This window comes from Berkeleyomyces rouxiae (genome assembly GCF_048999995.1).
Source record: "Berkeleyomyces rouxiae strain 22BRR77 chromosome Unknown BrBRR77_ptg000011l, whole genome shotgun sequence".
NCBI lineage: Eukaryota > Fungi > Ascomycota > Sordariomycetes > Microascales > Ceratocystidaceae > Berkeleyomyces > Berkeleyomyces rouxiae.
Window position 1 is genome coordinate 832,738 of NW_027396501.1, and position 17,232 is coordinate 849,969.

Sequence of the window (17,232 nt, forward strand, 5' to 3'; positions counted from 1 at the left end):
GTGCGCTTTTGAGCATCACGAGGTCTGGCGATAGCGCTAATGATGCCCAGCGGTATTGGTCACAATATTGAATCAATTAGAAGACTGGCGATGGAAGATTCAGATCGTTGTACGTTTCGTAGCAATTTGGAAGGGCTTTAATGACGCTCGTCTTTATCCCATCCCCTCCTGCCGCTGGGCAGCCCCGCCTTGCCATATAGACTGAGGGCCTTTGACCCGATAGCCGAGGCGTGGTCGAAATAAATCTTCATGACGCGTTGCAGCTCGCGGTTCCACGTCAAGCTGCCATTGCTTGTGTAGTCTCGATCGACGAGGCCTACGGCCTCGAGCTCCCTAAGAGTGCGCTCCTCCTCGCGCTCGAGGTCGACATGACCCATCTCGGCGAACCGCTGAGCACGTCGGCTGTGCAGCCCTAGATTGGCATACGACATCAGAAGCATGTGCGTTATGAGTACGCCGTTCGTCATGGGATACGGCAGGAGCAGTGGGACTATGCCGAGGCGCACTGGTATCGTCACCCCCTGTTGCTCCGCGAGCCTTTCGTAGACGTGGACCTCGCGTAACAGCCGGTAGTTGTCCAACGATCCCACGCCCTTGGCCACGAACGTATATCCGTACCCCGTAACGGTGATCTTGAAGAGGTAGCCGATTGAACCCACCAGGCCCCGCTCTAGAATGCAGTCGCAGTCCTGCTCGGCGTTGGATAGGAGCTGTAACTGCACTAGTTCGCGGGGCTCGTCTAGCGTCAACGCGTGCTCAGCCGATATCCACAGGGATCCAGAATCGCGCCGTGCCGCTTGCATGTGCAACAGGACATTAGGACAGCCGGGGTCCATCCCTTCGCCATGCACGAGGCCACGCAGGCATCCCTGGGTGCAAAAGGCCCGGGTGAGACGGAACGTTGACGGGTCACGTTGGCTAGGCAGCGTCGGTCTTTTTGGCCTACATCCATTCACTCCCCACCGCCGTAAACCGGGCTTCGCTCGCTGTATGCCCCACGTTTCCTCTTCATCCCTGCATATGTATACGTCTAAGCGGGAGCGTCGCTGTCGGCGTCCGACGTGTTCCATTGATTCTTGAGCGGTGAGTTGCGTCGGTGGCGTCTTCCGGTTGATATGCCCATGTTACTCAATATAGAGGGCGCATCGTCGTCGTCCCCATAACTGTCGTTACTGGTGTTGTCTCGGTCGCTGCCCTCACCGTGACGTCGTTTGTACAACACTGAGCTGCCTCCCGGGCTTGATGCAGCCATGCTAGAAGCCGGCAGTTCGGGGAAGCGAGTCAGCTGCGAAATATTGGAGCCACGTTCACGCACTTGGCTAGGTGTCGTTTCAAGGGCCATGAGAGTGATGGTCGAGAGCATCGACACGGCGAGGCGGCCCCTCTCATCATCCGACAGTTTCTCGCCATCTTCTATCGAGCTAGGAGTAGTGACATAATGGGGAAGAGACATGCGTGATAGAGAAAAGTGGTCGGGTCACCCGCAGAAAGGAGAGCGTCTCGCCAGTGGCTATGTACCCGAATTCAACGCCTGAAGAGACCATATAGTGGAATGCTTGGGTCAATGCGCGGGCGTAAAACACTTGACCGGGGACGCCCCTTTTGGTTCGACGGGCTACTTCTTCTTGTTTATCCCTTGTCGCTTGTTGAAAGGCAATGCGGACTAACTGCACCATGTAGTCTTCGGGTATTGAACCGTCGACGTACCTCGCTATAGTTGCTGCACGTAGACAATAAACGGCTTTATGCTCTGCTAAACTGATGCGACGAACGTTATAAACAGGGCCACTACCTCGGAACTCCTCGCTGAATACATTTACATCGCCATCGTCATCCGAGTCGTTCATGTCTCCGGGCGAGGCCATGGTGTCGGTTGTAAGCACATAGTAGTCGGGCTGTGTCTTGGATGGCGGCCTGGCAGCAACCTGGGTCCCGGGCTCATCCCCATCTCCGCTTAAGGCCGAGGTCTGCATTGATCTCTGCCCCCATCTAGAGGTATAGTTATCAAAAAAGATCTTCTTCTGCTGGCTACTAGCTTTGAGGCACTTGTTAAGGATCCTCCGAACGAGTGTCTGGAGAGTTTTGTAAATGAACTGGAACGTCTTCATCTCATTTAGAAATAATTCTGACCCTGAGAATTCACGGGGAAGTTTATCTTAAATCTCCTGAGCCATAGCGCACATGTTGATAATAGACGGGAAGACCTGTTGATGGCCAAGGGCGGCCTGAATGCAGGAAAATGGTTACCAATATATATGTCGTTAAAGTCTGTCCATGTGCGCATCTTATGCGGGTAATATTTCCCTACAATGCTCGTTCGGCCAGATGTTGTTGCCTTGGACTTTCCCCCCTCTGATAGGGTCTGGAGTCGGGATCTTGGTAGACTAGGGACAAGGCGTCCAAGGCTAAAGTTGAGGCCATGGACACACTGAAGATATCCATTGAGATCATGGTCTTGACGTTGTTAGCAGACGGGCGAGTTCTGGTGTTATCAAGAGCCGTACCAAGCTGCACGAGGGCCTTTTCCTTTAGTTCTTCTCGGAGAGAGAGGTCGACAGCTTCTATATCACGCCGTTGTCGCTCTGTATCCTCCCGGTGTCGTTGCTCTTCCTCAAGTAGCTGTCTCAGCGTTCTTAATTCCTCCTGTGGGCCTTGGGACATGGTGGATCAACTAATCAATATCAGTTTGTAGTCAAAGAAGGGGTGGGTGCAAAACGTTAAATGCGAGAGTGTTGATGATCATGGCAAGATTGACATGTGCGAGAATAAAGGCTGCACCCGTTGCTGTTGCCGGGATACAGCTGTTGGGGTTCCACCCTAGTGTATCGATGAGCTGGGTAAACGTTGTTGCGTTTTGTATCTTGTGAATGCCTCGAATGCTAGTACTAATCTCAAGACGCGAGGTGCTATAGTGGTGGCATATACGCACTCATTAGGGTCTAGCTTTTTTTGGTCTCCTCGTATCGCTGATCGTGATTTGGCAACTGTGAGTCCCGCCGTCATGCCGTCTTGTGATTTGTACTTGTATACCCATCGACATCCCAGGAGAGACATGCCTTGGGTTTCTGTGGCATCCACAACATCCCATGATGCTAGTTCGTGGGATCTGATGTGACAGGCCATGGACGCTTCCCATTCTTCCGCCACGCGACCGCGCGTTGCTTCGCCGTAATGGGGAGGGATGTTTGGCATGTGAGAGAAAAGCATGGAATTTCAGTGTCTGTTTTCCCATAGTGCCTGGAAAGTGTTGGAATCGAAGTTGGGGTTTTCGTGGTCTCAGCCAGGGTGTTTTCGTGTTCATTTGCCCCAGTTTGGGTCGGAGGCTGCTATGAAGATCGCTGCGAACAGGTTGATTTTCTTGGCTGCCGTATATTCAATCTCTTGTTGTTGGTCTAGTCTGAGAGCCATATCTGACTCAACTTCTGGTTGTGACCATTCTAGCGCCTCAAGATAAATGCAGGCTTCTGTGTCTGTGCTGGTCTTGGCCCATATCGTGGTTTCGTCGAACGTAACGTCCCGAGAGACATTTACTTGGCCTTTTGTCGGGTTCCACAGCCTGTAAATTCCCGTGCCTTCGTATCCGACTAGAGCGCCTATTGATGTTCTGGGGAGGTCTCGTTCTAGTCTGTTTGTTCTCCGTTTTGTGATGGGGGAGAGAGGGTATCTGATGCTTCCTATGATTCTTAGGAGGGCTAGTGTGGGCTTGGTTTTGTAAATGACTTCGTATGGCGTTTTCCATTGGAGCCTTTGTATTGGCGTTATGTTGTATAGGAAAGTCGCCGTTTTTAGATTTTCGGGCCATAGTCTTTTTTGGGAGCTCAGAATCAATCCAGATACATCGATACTTTTTTTTGATGACTGCTACGATTCTTTCTGTAGCGCTGTTCTGATCTTGGTTGTATGGAGCGAATGCCTCTGGTTCTATTCCGTATGTGTGCAGTGGCTCGCTTAGACCTTCAATGACAAGCTCTTGGCCGGATTTGATCTTGGCTACTTTGGCGCTGTGGGTTTTATCCAGCACATTGGTAATGTCTAGGATGGCCTTGCTGAGGGTATTTGCTTGTCTGTTGGACAGTATCTTTGTCCACGCGTAGCCACTGTATCTGTCGATCAGGATCATTGCTGATTTGTAGATTTCATGGCCTCTGAAGGCGTGGAGGTCTACAGCCAATCTTTGGAACGGGCGTTCTGGGTTAATGCGGCGATTATGGCTAGGCTGGGATAGACCTTTACTCAGGGCGCATACTGAGCAGATTTCTCCTTCGGTTTTGCACGCTAAACATGGTCATTGGCTTTCGTCCACTCTGTAGGTGAAAATTACTCCGTTTGATGTTAGTGGTAGTCTTCTGAACTTTTTGGCACTGGGGTGTCGTCTGCGTCGGTGCTAGGTCTTAGGAGTCGACTTGGATGAGGATCTAGAGGTTGTTGGATGGAAGATATTTGGGGCGGCGGAGTGTTTCGGTTTTAAATTTATGGTTGGTGTAGAGGTATCAGTGATTAATAGGAGGACTCACTGTTGTCCTGTACGGAGAAGTATCCGGAACGTCACAAGTTCAAAGAGTTCAATGAAAGAGAATGTATTCAATGAAGGGGAAGAAAGGCGAACGATGATCGATGCCTTCTATTCTAGATACTATGGAAGAGAGGGAGAGAGCAGCCCTTTTATGCCCAGCAGTCCATTGATGTCTTGTGCTAGAGTCAAGTAGTAGTCGGAGGAGAATGCCTAGTGAAGCTTAGAAGCAAAGTCTAGTCCGAGCAAGAAAAGGAGAAGTACGGCCTTTTGTCATTCAGCTTCCACTAGGTTGGGAACTTTTACAATGGCGTTCCTCTTGTGGCGATTTGTGATGTTAGAACATGAACGAGTTGAAGGCAATTCCGATGTAGTCAGAGGAGCACAACCCTAAGATGCTTCTATTTGTAGGGTTGGCATGCTGACAATATCAACAAGAGGGTTCTTTTGGCGGCTTATTGGTGTTGTTCTGGTTTGGTAAAACTATATTGAAACAGTGGGTCTGGCGTTGCTTGATGTTGATGTAGCAAATTTGTGATGTTTTGTTGGGCGTTTCTATAGTCCGTAGTTACTTGACGGGAGGGTTTGTGTTTCTTGGCTTTTCGGGGCAGCGGCGAGATAATATAGCGACTTGGATTTTATGACATCGAAGATTGGTTTCATGATGTTGTGCAGAAGTAGGCGGTTTCCTTTCGTGTTCCATAGTATTCCTCCGTCTTCCAGTCTGCTGTAAGACACCATGTTACACGGGAAAGTTGGCGTGAATGCGATATCGTGAGGTTTTAGATCCTTCCAAACACCCCCGGAAGTTTTGAGGGTGGCCATGCCTGCGCCTTTTACTGTGACATTTTTTCCCCCTGTTATGACTTAGCTGGTGACGTCTTAGCTCAACGTCGAGAAGTGTTGTGTGCTATTAAAAACGTTTCTTCCTGTGCTACTATCTAGAAGGCACAAGCGGGAGATTTGTCTACTTGCTGCTTCGACCGCATCTACTGCGTCTTATGTGTGCATGGAGTCTAGAGTGGCGGGAGTGGCTATCAGACATGCCGATATTGTGCACATTGTGGTGTCGGTCATCAGAGTTTCTATGACCAAGTCGACGGGGTGGTTTCCTTTGGAATTTGTGGGCTCTGGTACCCCGGCGGAAGCTGTCGTTAGGCGTTCTTTGCCATTTTCCTAAGCAGAGGTGTTGAAGCTTTGGAAGTAGTCTGCTGGGTCTTGCGTTGTGACCTTTGGGTTTTCGTCTCGATTTTTCTTGGGGAATCATCCGTTTTGAATTCCTGGAATGTTCGGTTGACGGTGGAGTGAGGGATGTATTTGGCAGCGTTTATGCGTTATGCCACTGCGGAGTTTGGTTTTCAAAAGGTTAATCGTGTTAATTTGTTGAGGCACTAGCATTTATGAGCCGGGTGTCCTCTCGCGTAGAAGCCGCGAGACTTCTAGTTTTTAAAGCGTGTAAATTACCATTGCGCCAAAAAAAAAAAAGACGAGCGTTCCTTTGGACTTGGTTACTTAGTGAGGCTTCTATCTTCCATTAGTTATGTACGCTGGACTATCATGGCCTCTGTGCTGTGCATTAACCGGGCAACTTGGCCTTTTGTAACTAGCGATCCCTACAGTGATAGTTTGACAACAACAACAAGCTGCAAGGGGTCGCATGGTGGCTGTGGCGTCTGTAGCGGGCCACTAGGGAAACATGTACTTTGAGCCGTAATTGTCTGTTTACGCACTCTCCACAGGATGGGTGACCCATTTATCATAAAAATGTGTCTGGATGTTGCATGTGCGAAGGTACTAGTACCCCAGCTACTATCAGTCGAAGCAAGAATGCCACAGGCGGAGGTTTTAGACAAGGCAATTGAGAGATCGAACGTGCGTCGTAAATATCGTAGACATTGTTTGAGACCGTGGAGATGGATGATAGTAGGATTGTGAGTTCTGGATACAAGCCGCATCACGACATATGCAATATCTGGACGAGGGGACAAGGATATGTGTAGAAGTGATCCTACAATACTTCGATACAGCTCGTGACCTGACTCAGAGAGTTGTTCAGACTCTTGATCAATTAATTTGTCGTTGCTGATCGGAATGGTTGCGCCGTTTCACAGAGGGAGATTCATGCGCTCTAGCAGCTTTTCAATCTTCGGCCGTTAGCTTATGGATATATCGAGATGAAGGTATTCGAGCGGGGCTTGTGCACGACGTAGTCTAGTCGTGGCCTTGGCGCTGAGTGTTATCTTCGCTTTTATGCATGATTGACATCTCGAAGAATCGCTGGGAATTTTGATGTCATGCTGTTTGAGAGTGCGTTGAAGATAGTCGTTGTTTATGTGCGCGAAAATTAGGTGCCAGGCCTTCAAGGCGAATGCCTTGGGGGATTGTACATCGTATCAGTATCTTCGGTGACTCATAACAACTGATAGGGTGGAACCTTTGTGATTGCGCAACAGACAGGCGTCGTTTGGAAGTTCGACGGTTTTTAGCCAATAGAACGTACTTGCCCCAGGGAGGGAATGCTTTTTTCTCGGGCAACACGATTGTTTTCCAAACTGTTGATGATGATGAAAGTCTGAATTGATTGAATTGAATTGATTGTCTTTATTTTACCTGTCTACTTGCGAGGTATTCTCGGCATACGACAGGGGACTACAAGTAGTACCAAAAATTACATACAGAAACAGAAACCCAAAATCCAAACCATGCATACAGAAAGCTCCCGCACAAAGTGTAATGACTAAAGTGTGTCCACCCGCCCAGCCCAGAGGCTGTCCTTTGCTTGTGTGGCCCCAAACCTGGCCTAGAGTCCTGGCCTCGCCGCTGATGCAGGCAAAACATAAAAACAAAAACAAAGGAAACAACAAAGGGAAGTACAAACAAAGAGAGAAACAAGTAGGAAAAAGGAGGTGATGGCAGCGCAAACGCGCTAAGGGGGAGACCCCGAGGGTACGCCGTCTCCAGGTGGCAGAGGGAGCGCGGGAGGGGCCGCGTCTTGCGCCCGCGTGTCCGGCCTCATGCGGCGGTGAGCCAACAGGGTCGTGGGGGCTTTGGCTGCTTTGGCGGCCAGCCAGCAGGCTCCGCGCTTGGTACCGATCAACTTCTGAAAGAAGCTGCTGGACACCCGCTGTGGGTTGTGGTGGCAAACCCAGATGTGCTCCGGGCTCGTGTCGGCTCCGCAGAGGGGACAGGAGAGCACGGCGTCCTCGTGCTCGAAACGGCGGTGATAGGCCGCAAAGTCGCCGTGTCCTGACAAAGCTGTCAGCACCGCGCGGGCGAGGTTGCGATCGGTCTCGTCAAGGAGACTTGTCCAAGCTTTCTTCGGGGCCTGCACCGGGCGGCGCAGGTGAGGTCTGGTGTTGCGACCCGCTGCCTCCCACCAGGTGCGAAATGCAGTAGTGACCCGGGCGCGGAATTCACTGCGTGCCCAGGAGAGTGACATGCCTGTCCTTGTGGTGATTATGTCTGCGCCCCACCTGGCTTGTCTGTCGGCGAGCTCGTTGCCCACGACATCGGAGTGGCCTGGAACCCAGATCGCTTCCACCTCAATGGCTCCATCTGGCCACGGTCTTGGTCGCTGATGGTTGGCGTCGGGACGTAACCAGTCCGCGCAAATTGTTTGGGCTCTCCGAAGATGTTCCTCGGAGGTTCCGGGCTTGACGTCCCGGGACGTGAGTCTACTCACCGCTGCTATGTTGTCTGAATAGATCCAGACTTTGCGGCACCGCGGTTTGTCCCGTAGGTCGACGGTGGTTATGGCCTCGGTAATGGCTAGCACTTCGGCGTCGTGCACCTCGGCGCGGAAAGGGACCGGGCGGTTTCCCGAGAGCAGGACCTGTCCCCCCTGGATAATTACCTAGTCGGCGCTAACCCTGTTCGGACTCAGCTTCGAGCCGTCTGTGTATAGCCACAGGTCTGAGGGGGGGGAGGAGCGGACCAGAGCGAGGTGTGCTGCAGCGGCAGCCTCTTTGTCACCCCGGATCGGGGCCCGGGTCGAAGGTAGCTTGCCCTTGCACGGCGGCGGGAAGCTCGTGGACAGCTCGTATGGGAGCATACTCCTGAGCTCACCCAGTATGCCCCACATAGGCCTTATGGAGCCTAGGGGGTGGTTTGGCGGGGCCAGCGCAACTCTGAGAGCAGCCAACCCAAGGAGGTTGTCCAGCGCATAGCGCATGGGAGGGAAGCCCGATGCGAGGTTGTATATTGCACAGGGTGTGGTGCAATATAGCGGCAGGGCGGCGCGGAGGCCTCTGCGGACGGTGCGGTCGAGGAGCCTTGAGGCCCCCAGTAACCCGTGGCTTAGCGGAGCGTTGGGCGGGGTTGGGCGCCACCATGTGGCCGCAGCGTAAGACAGCTTGGCAACCACGCATGCGCGGACCGCCGTGAGGGCGCCCTTGATCGGGGCGCCTTTCCAGCACCCGGACAGAATCTGGATGCCGCGAATGGCCGGTGCCGTCCTCTGTGCCACGTCTCGGATGTGTGGCACGAAGGAGAGGTTTCGTGACCAGCGCACGCCAAGCCAGCGCAGGGTCTCGCGAGGGCTGACCGCCTCCAGCGTAGAGCCGTCGGGGAGTCGCAGGCTTGGGTTTTGTCCATGACGCTTGCGCGTCACGTGCAGTAGTTCGGACTTCGTCAGGTCGAGCGCCATGCCGTTGTCCGTGCACCAGCTGTCAACGAGCTCCAGAGAGCGGGAGAGAACCGAGCAGCTGCCTTCGAGGGACGAGTCTGAGTTGACTAGGCAACCGTCGTCAGCGTACCCACGGAGAGTGCAGGGGAGTGGCATCTTGAACAGCGGCGACATGAACAGCATGAACAAGATTGGGGAGATGGGCGAGCCCTGTGGGAGGCTGCCACCTGTTGGCTGGAGAGCGTCGGAGACGCCGTCTAAGGTTAGGGAAGCCCACCTGCCCGCAAGGAACGAGGACACCCATCGACATGTTCCAGCCGGGCACCCCAGGTCCGCCAGTCGTTTGACCATGCGGTTCGGATGCACGGCGTCGAAGGCCCCCTTGATATCAAAGGTGAGGACCGAAGACTCACCCCTGAGGTCGGCTTTGCGCTCGAGAGAGTGCGCCAGGCGTAGGCACATGTCCTCGGCGCTGCGTCCCGGAACCGCACCGGCGTAGTTGTCTTGGATGTGACCTGCCTCCAGCGCCCAGCACGAGAGACGGCGGGCGACGATCCTTTCCAAGCACTTAGCCAGGGTCGGGAGCAGCGAGATCAGCCGGTAGGCCCGTGACGACGAGCGATCCTTCTTGTTGGGCTTTGGCAGGGCGATCACCTTGGCCTCTTTGAAGGAGGCAGGGTGGTGGCCCCAGAAGAAGCTTGCGTTGAACAAATGGGTGACCTGCCGCTTGAGGGAGGGCCAGGCCAGTTTCAGGACGTTGTTCGAGAGGCCGTCCGGGCCGGGGGCAGTGTTGCGCAGCCTCCAAAGAGCAGCTTCCACCTCGTCTCTGGTGATTCGGGCGCGTGTCGGCGGGGCTTCCGTCCTTGGAGCCCAGGGTCCTCGGTTCCACCTGCAGGGCGGGGGATTCGATGTCCCCTGGCCGGGCGGAAGGCATGTGCACGCTGCGAAGGAGAGCGATCTTTTCCGTGGTGTCTTGTACCGTGGCCTCCGCTCCGTCCGCAGGCGATAGTGCTGGGGAGTGGCGGTGCGGAGCTTTCGTCCTCCATTTCACGATACGAAAAAGGTCTCGGGTATCAGTGACCCTCGCCAGCAGGTCGGCGTAGAAAGCCCGAGCCGCGCTCCTGAGTGCGCGCCTGAGGCGCTTCTTGGCTTCGCGGCGTTCGGTCCTGGCCTCTTGTGCTGCGGCCTGTGTCGTTGCCTTTTCCACCCTGTTCCGCGCTGCGCTTTGCTCCGCACGCGCGACGCTTAGCCCGCCTTTCCCGTGAACAATAGTGCTCTTTTCATCCGAACAGTCCGTTAGTTCTGAACTGGACATGGGACGGGAAAAAAAAAAAGAAGCCCGTCAACGGGATGAAGGTCCGGATGCTCACTACCAGGGTCGAACTGGCGACCTTCGCATTACTTGATATTCCGTTATTGAATATTAGTACGACGCTCTAACCAACTGAGCTAAGCGAGCGGAGCTGTGATGTTGTTGATAGACCGGGCTCCGGACAGATCTAAATATGAAACGGCCCCGGCGGGAGTTCAACAACAACCTTCAACCTTCCCTCCTACAACCCTCGGGGGGGTACCTTTGAGGTCGGCCTCCCCCCCTCGAGCCTATGCTGAGGGTCTCATGAGGACAGCAACACGATCCCAATGCTGCTGCCATTCTCGTCTCTTCAACATGACAACGAGCTGCGAAGCCAGAGTCCGCTTTCTCCCAACTTTGAGGGATTTCCTCGCCGTCGACTCGCCCCCTTTTCACGACACCCTCCTCGCGATCGCCGGCCCTTCATCGCCGCCACACCCAACAACTCGTGGATCCATCTTCGCAACTCGGGACTGTCCCTTTGAAGGTTCAGACAGTCCACCTTCGTCTTTTCCTTTTCCTTTGTCTTTCCTTTGTCCTGCTGTGGCACTCGGGGACTGTGTCGGGCCTCAGCCATGGTTCGGTGCGGCGGCCACTTCGAAAAGCGGAAGGATACGCTCCTAGCCTCCGGAGGCTCACCTGGTATGGTTTTTCGCCCGCTCAACGACTCGGGTTTTTCCATGCCACGCTGGTTGTGATGGTCGACCTTGTGTCTGGCCACGTTTCTCGGTCGAACGAATGTTGGTGGGGATGGTTAACTCTTTGTGGGGGTTAGGGTTTATCTGGGGAAAATGTTTTTTTTTCTTTTGTACTTGTGTTTCTTGCTGCTCATAGCGGAGTGTGGACCACTGGTTCTTCGGGGCTTGGGGATGGTGCGCCATCCCGAACACACAGAAACGATGGGCGTGTCGAGCGGAGGACTTTAAACTTCCGTCCGGTAACCAATCCGGCGTCGTTTGATCTTAGTGATTCCGGTAGACGTTAAATATAGTCAAGTCAAGTCAAGTCGAGTTCAACAAAAATCAACCTTCCCTCCTACAACCCTCGGGGGGGTACCTTTGAGTTCAAGATGCCGCCCCCTCGCCCAAAGACGAACTTTTCCCCTTCGTTGTAGGTTAGAAGAGCGACCAGCACATATTCCCAATGCTGCTGTCCTTTCTTTTCCGTCCTGTCTGATTTCGGTCATTCTCGATGAATCGAGTCGTGAGGCCCTGAGCCCGCCTTTTTCCCCTCTCGAGGGATGATCTTGCCGACGACCGCCCCCTCTCGCAACACTTCTCGATCGCCGGTCTCTCGAGCTCCCATCACTCAACTCGGGGAGCCATACTCACACTCGAAGGGCAGCCTCTTTTGAAGGTTCCGGATGTCCGACCCGCGGCGCGGGGATCTCGACGCTGTGCTCCATCCATAGCACACGCCGCGATTACGTCCAACTTTTTCTTTCTTTCGGACACTCGATCGCCAGCCCTTTTGGAGGCTCGCTTGATCTCGGTTTGGCTTTTTAGGCCCCCTGAACACGCCGGCTTTTCCCGACGAACGAATGTTGGTGGGGATGGTAGCTCCACACAGGGCTTTGTTGTCGTGGGTCCACTTTTTGGGGTGCGTTTTTGTGGAAGTTTTCCTTTGTTCAACGGGGAGGTGGTATCTGGAGGACAAGGTGATGTCGAGGAGGATTCCAAGAGGAGGAGAGTTTGCGGAGTCCTGTTCCCTTGCGCCGGCTACAAGAGGAGGAAAATGACAAAAGTTGCAGCAACGGCCATGCCCGCAAAAGGACAAAACCACGCGTAATCCGCCGGGGACAAACCCCCGTGCCGAGAGCCGGTGGCCTTTTAGACTAGACTACACGCAGTTTGTTGCAAACCAAAAATACCAGGTAACCAACCCTGGAACCCCACAGGTTCGCCCCTGGGCTGCGCTGGACAGAGAGTCCTCCTGGCTTCTACGCCGGACCCTAAAAGTCACAGGAGATGCTTGAAGTCTGCGAACCTACAATTGCTGACCACCCGGGAGTTGCTCGGAAGATGACATCATCCGACTGCTTCCGTCCGGAATATGCCGTCGTATTGCTGCGAAATAACAGTAGGTAGACGTAAAAGAATGAAATCAATCAAATCAATCCCGGCGGGAGTTTTTTTTTTTCAATTTTTTTTTTCAGAGAGATCCCGAGTTGTTATTATTATTATTATTATTATTACGTTTAACGTCTGTTTGTGGGTCACGTGGGCTCGACCCTATTGGATCGTTAGACGTAGAGATCCTGGGTGTTGAATATAGTTAAGTGATGAGTTGAGATAAGGGTACAAGGGTAGAACGTGACCAACGATCACGTGTCATGAGGACCCACAGCATCCCCCGACATGGGAATATAAAACAAGGCTTCGGGCATGGAAGAGAATAGGAGTTGATAGTTGAGAGGACAACGATTTACTAATTTATTCGCCCTACCCCCCAAAATTAAGTCAAGTCGAGATCCCGAGTCGGCGTCTACAGTCTACACAGTTCCTTTTGAGCCGAGACACTACGCAGTCCGAATCGAAGGATCCCAGTAGCCAGCCCTGCCGCCTGCCGCCAGGTTGTGCCAAGGCCTGCCTGGTCATCTTGTCAGTGAGTGTTTGATGATCACTCCACCCACTGTAGACGTAAAAGAATAAAATAAAATCAAATCAATTCACTCCACCCACTCCGATCGATGGAAAGAAGATGAAATGAAATGAGAAAAAGAAGCCCAAACATGCCTGTACACACTCGAAGCATGGGCCGCTTGTTAGAAAGTTCTCGGCTACAGATATTTGTTTACTTTGCTTGGAGCTGGATCTCACTAAAGGGGTTCTCCTGTGATTCGTGCCGCTCCTTTTTCCGAAGCACTTCAAGGCGCCATATAGCTAACCATTTATAACTATAACCACTAATCAACTAGTTAGTTGCTCCCAAGCTTGGGTCTCGCTCAGAACCAAGATCGAGCCGAATCAAGACTGTCTGGCTTGGATTTGTCTCTTTCTGTGATGACGGATGTCACCCTTTGTTTAAGCGCACAATAGTTGCGCTTAGTTAGAAGCTGCTAGTTGTGCTTACTTCGTTCGTCCCAGAAATCTGACAGCTCTTCTGCATTGACCTGGCGCACCAATGAGCTTGGAGCACGAGAGACTACAGTCTCGAGTTGTCTATCAACCTTGAGCCAGGCTGCAATTGACCGTCTCCAAACATGGCACAAACCCCAGGCCAATTTCACAGGCACATGTATAAGGCTGAGATGCAAGTAGCGACAAGGATAGACTGTGTGGAAGTGTACAAGGGCCAGGAGCTGCGTGGTTAGCTTCATCGCGCATCGAATCTCCCGATGGAGTCGTAGATTAGACAGGCACTCGCAGGCTTGGCATTATGGGCGAGATCAGCCTGGGAAAATTTCCCAACTAGCTTCGACTGAATGGGGGATGCACATGGGAGTTTACTTCCGACAAAGACCAGGCATGGAAAAATTCCCACCACCCTCAATCTCTTCAGAAACCCGCTCAGTTGCCGGCAAGCCCATGCTTGTTGTTGCGCCCTATGCTCATTGGTGGGACTATAGCAAAGAACATGATCACCATGTTATGGGCATCACACCAACTCCCGCTTACACAGAACTCCCCCTAACAATACGGGATATCTCTAATAAGCTGCACTGTTGATCCGCATTCTTCAAGATCAAGAAAAAGAACTGTCTACATGTAGTCCGCCACATGAATATAAAAACCAATCTGCCGACCATGAACCCGAGTCTTGAGATGCTTTCTGCCATGGCGACATTCGTCTTATCGCCTCTCGTCACTTGTGTCTCTTATTCTCAAACGCGCCCGACTATCCTGCAGGGGCTAATTGAGAAGGGTGTAACACCTTGGGTGAACAGAGCCAAGCCAATAACTCAACTAGGGCCGCTCTTGGCATCATCTTGACTGTTGCTTGACGGGAAACGTCTTCTTGAAAAGGTACGTGATCGCCGGACTTTGGGCCCCGAAAGATTTCCTTTCCTCTCTAGACTTGCTTGCAACTCCTCGAACTCCACCACAACCTCTTGTCCTTCTTTGTTTTTTTTTTTACGAGCTTGACGCTTGTTACTACATTCTTTTCTTTCACAAACGAATAACAGGGCTTGAAGCCTTTCCCACACTCTTTTTTGTGCCTTTTAACCAACTTACAATCCATTCTTTTCTACATCTACAGTTCGAAACTCACCATGGTCTCTTTCAACTCTCTGCTCTCTGCTCTGGCTATGGCCGCCTCGGCTCTTGCCGTATCAAACCCTGGAGCTTGCTCTGGTGCCTGCGGTAACTCGCACGACCCCTCCATCGTCATTGACTCCGCTGGCACCTACTGGCGTTTCTCTACTGGTGGCAAGATTGCGGTTCATTCTGCACCTGCTCTCACGGGTCCGTGGGAGTACAAGGGTGCCGCCATCCCCAATGGTAGTATCATCAACCTGGCCGGAAAAGACGATTTGTGGGCCCCCGAGGTCATCAAGGTCGGTAGCACCTACTACCTGTTCTACAGCGTTTCTTCCTTCGGCTCGCAGAACAGCGCCATTGGCGTGGCCACCTCCACGACTCTGGCTCCTGGTAGCTGGAAGGACCTGGGCTCATCGGGTGTCGCCTCCAAGTCCGGCTCTGCCTACAACGCCATTGATGCGTCGCTGACCAAAATCGGCTCCGACTACTACATGACCTTCGGCTCCTTCTGGAAGGACATCTACCGTGTCAAGATGAACAACCCGCCCACCAAGGTTGCGTCTGGCTCGACCTCTTCGCAAGTCATTTACAACAGTGCCGACACCGCCATCGAGGGCGCTTCCCTGTTCAAGAAAGGTGACTACTACTACATGTTTTTCAGCCAGGGCCAATGCTGCGGCTACGACAAGAGCAAGCCGGCCGCCGGCAAAGAGTACCGTATCAAGGTGTGCCGCAGCAAGTCTGGCACCGGGAGCTTCGTCGACAAGAACGGCGTGTCCTGCACCAAGGGCGGTGGCACCACTGTGCTCGAGACCCACGATTGGGTCTACGGCCCCGGTGGTCAGGGCGTCTACAACGACCCCAAATACGGCGCCGTGCTATACTACCACTACGTTGACACGCGCATTGGCTTCGCCGATGGTGACAAGAAGATGGGCTGGAACCAGCTGACCTTCAGCTCTGGATGGCCTGTCGTGAAATAAGCGCATGGCTCGGGGCATTCGACACATGGGGGAACTCGCCTGCTGTGCTGTTTCGTCGTTAGTCCGTTGTTAGTCCGACCTGCGTTTCTATTTTTGTGCAAGTGGAAGTGAAGGGGGTTCTTCTACATAGTTTCTTTGTTCATATTGTCTCACTTTGATAGCTTATATCACCAATATTCTCCACTTTTGTATCCTGGCTGTGACATCCACGCGTGCTTTTTTATCCTAGGAATGTTTTAGCTTCCAAGCCTGTGCCTGGAAAATCTTTGTCAAGGGTCCCGTCTCGAAGCTGGGGTCTGCGGAAAGTCTGGATTCAGGTGTTGAGGAAGTCATTCATGTCAGTGGCCACTTGCATTTATGGCCGATTGTTCTTTCATCCTAGGTGGCAGTCCCTGGTCCAGAAAGCGAGCGCTTCGCTTTTTTTTCAGAAGCCCCTGGACACCGACGTAGGGCTACGGGCACAGACCTATCTGAGGGATTCTCGGCATACTGAATTAAAAACGATGACGAAAGTGAGTGTGAGAGTTTTGACTTGGCTTTTGTAACGTGACTAAGCCCAGCACAAAGGCTGTCCTTCGTCCGCGTGGCCCCAAACAAGACCCAGAGTCCTGGCCTCACCGCCGATGTAGTGATAAAAAGATTTGTGCAAAATAAGAAAAAAGGGGGGTTGGCGGCGTATTTACGCCAGAGGGTTGGCAGCGCGGTTGCGCGAAAAAAGATTGGGCCCCAGAGGCTAAGCTGCCCCGGACAGGGTCGGACCAGGCGGTGGAGGGTCGGGCGGAGGGCGAACTGGGGAGTTCCCTTCCTGCAGGTCCGTTCCCGTTACCGCACGGCGGTGTGCTAGAAGCACCGGAGGACTCTTGGCCGCTTTAGATGCCAGCCAGATGGCTCCACTCTTGGTGGCTATGAGCTTCTGGAAGAAGCCCTTGGCCATCCGTTGAGGGTTGCGGGGGCAGGTCCAGATGTGCTCCGGGGTGGTCTCAGCGTCGCAGAGGGGGCAGGTTAGCACCGTGTTCAAGTGATTGAAACGGCGGTGGTAGTCTGCGTAGTCTCCGTGACCAGAAAGTGCTGTCAGGACAGCGCGGGCGAGCTTGCGCTCAGTGTCGTCAAGAAGGGTTTTCCAGGCCTTCTTATGAGCCTCGAGAGGTCGGCTCAGGTGCGGCCAGACACGGCGGTACAAAAATAAAATTTGAGCAACGGAAGAAAGAGAAATGGTGATTTGATTTGATTGTCTTTATTTTACCTGTCTACTCGCGAGGTATTCTCGACATACGACAGGGGACTAAAACTAGTACCAAGAAATACATACAGAAGCTAAAGAACCAAAAACCCAGAATCATGCATACAGAAAATCCCCACAGCACGAAGTATAATGACGGAGGGTCCCCCGACCGCCCAGCGCAATGGCTGTCCTTCGCTTGTAGGGCCCCAAACAAAACCCCAAGCCTCGGCCTTTACCCTGTAGAAGACCAAACCCAAAAGAAAGATAGAACATGACAAAGGAAAAGTGACAAAGGGAAGACAGGAAGTGGAGAGAGAAAGGGAGAACGAGCAAACAG

The 17,232-nt window shown here is 52.9% G+C and overlaps 3 protein-coding genes across 3 annotated transcripts; 1 reads left to right on the forward strand and 2 right to left on the reverse strand.

Annotated features, from left to right (window-relative positions):
• Positions 1–137: 137 nt before the first annotated feature.
• Positions 138–2,661, reverse strand: BROUX77_007278 (uncharacterized protein; the record flags this gene model as incomplete). The annotated part of the gene is made up of 4 exons (XM_073752356.1): positions 138–918; positions 1,062–1,421; positions 1,708–2,131; positions 2,430–2,661. The coding sequence occupies 4 exons, from the start codon at positions 2,659–2,661 to the stop codon at positions 138–140; spliced, it is 1,797 nt and encodes a 598-aa protein (XP_073602689.1).
• A 4,775-nt stretch (positions 2,662–7,436) lies between these two features.
• On the reverse strand, positions 7,437–10,449 carry BROUX77_007279 (uncharacterized protein; the record flags this gene model as incomplete). Its single annotated transcript, XM_073752357.1, has 3 exons — positions 7,437–8,363; positions 8,445–10,049; positions 10,216–10,449. The coding sequence occupies 3 exons, from the start codon at positions 10,447–10,449 to the stop codon at positions 7,437–7,439; spliced, it is 2,766 nt and encodes a 921-aa protein (XP_073602690.1).
• A 4,252-nt stretch (positions 10,450–14,701) lies between these two features.
• On the forward strand, positions 14,702–15,673 carry BROUX77_007280 (uncharacterized protein; the record flags this gene model as incomplete). The annotated part of the gene is made up of 1 exon (XM_073752358.1): positions 14,702–15,673. One exon carries the CDS (start codon positions 14,702–14,704, stop codon positions 15,671–15,673), a length of 972 nt encoding a protein of 323 aa, XP_073602691.1.
• Between the last annotated feature and the right edge of the window lie 1,559 nt (positions 15,674–17,232).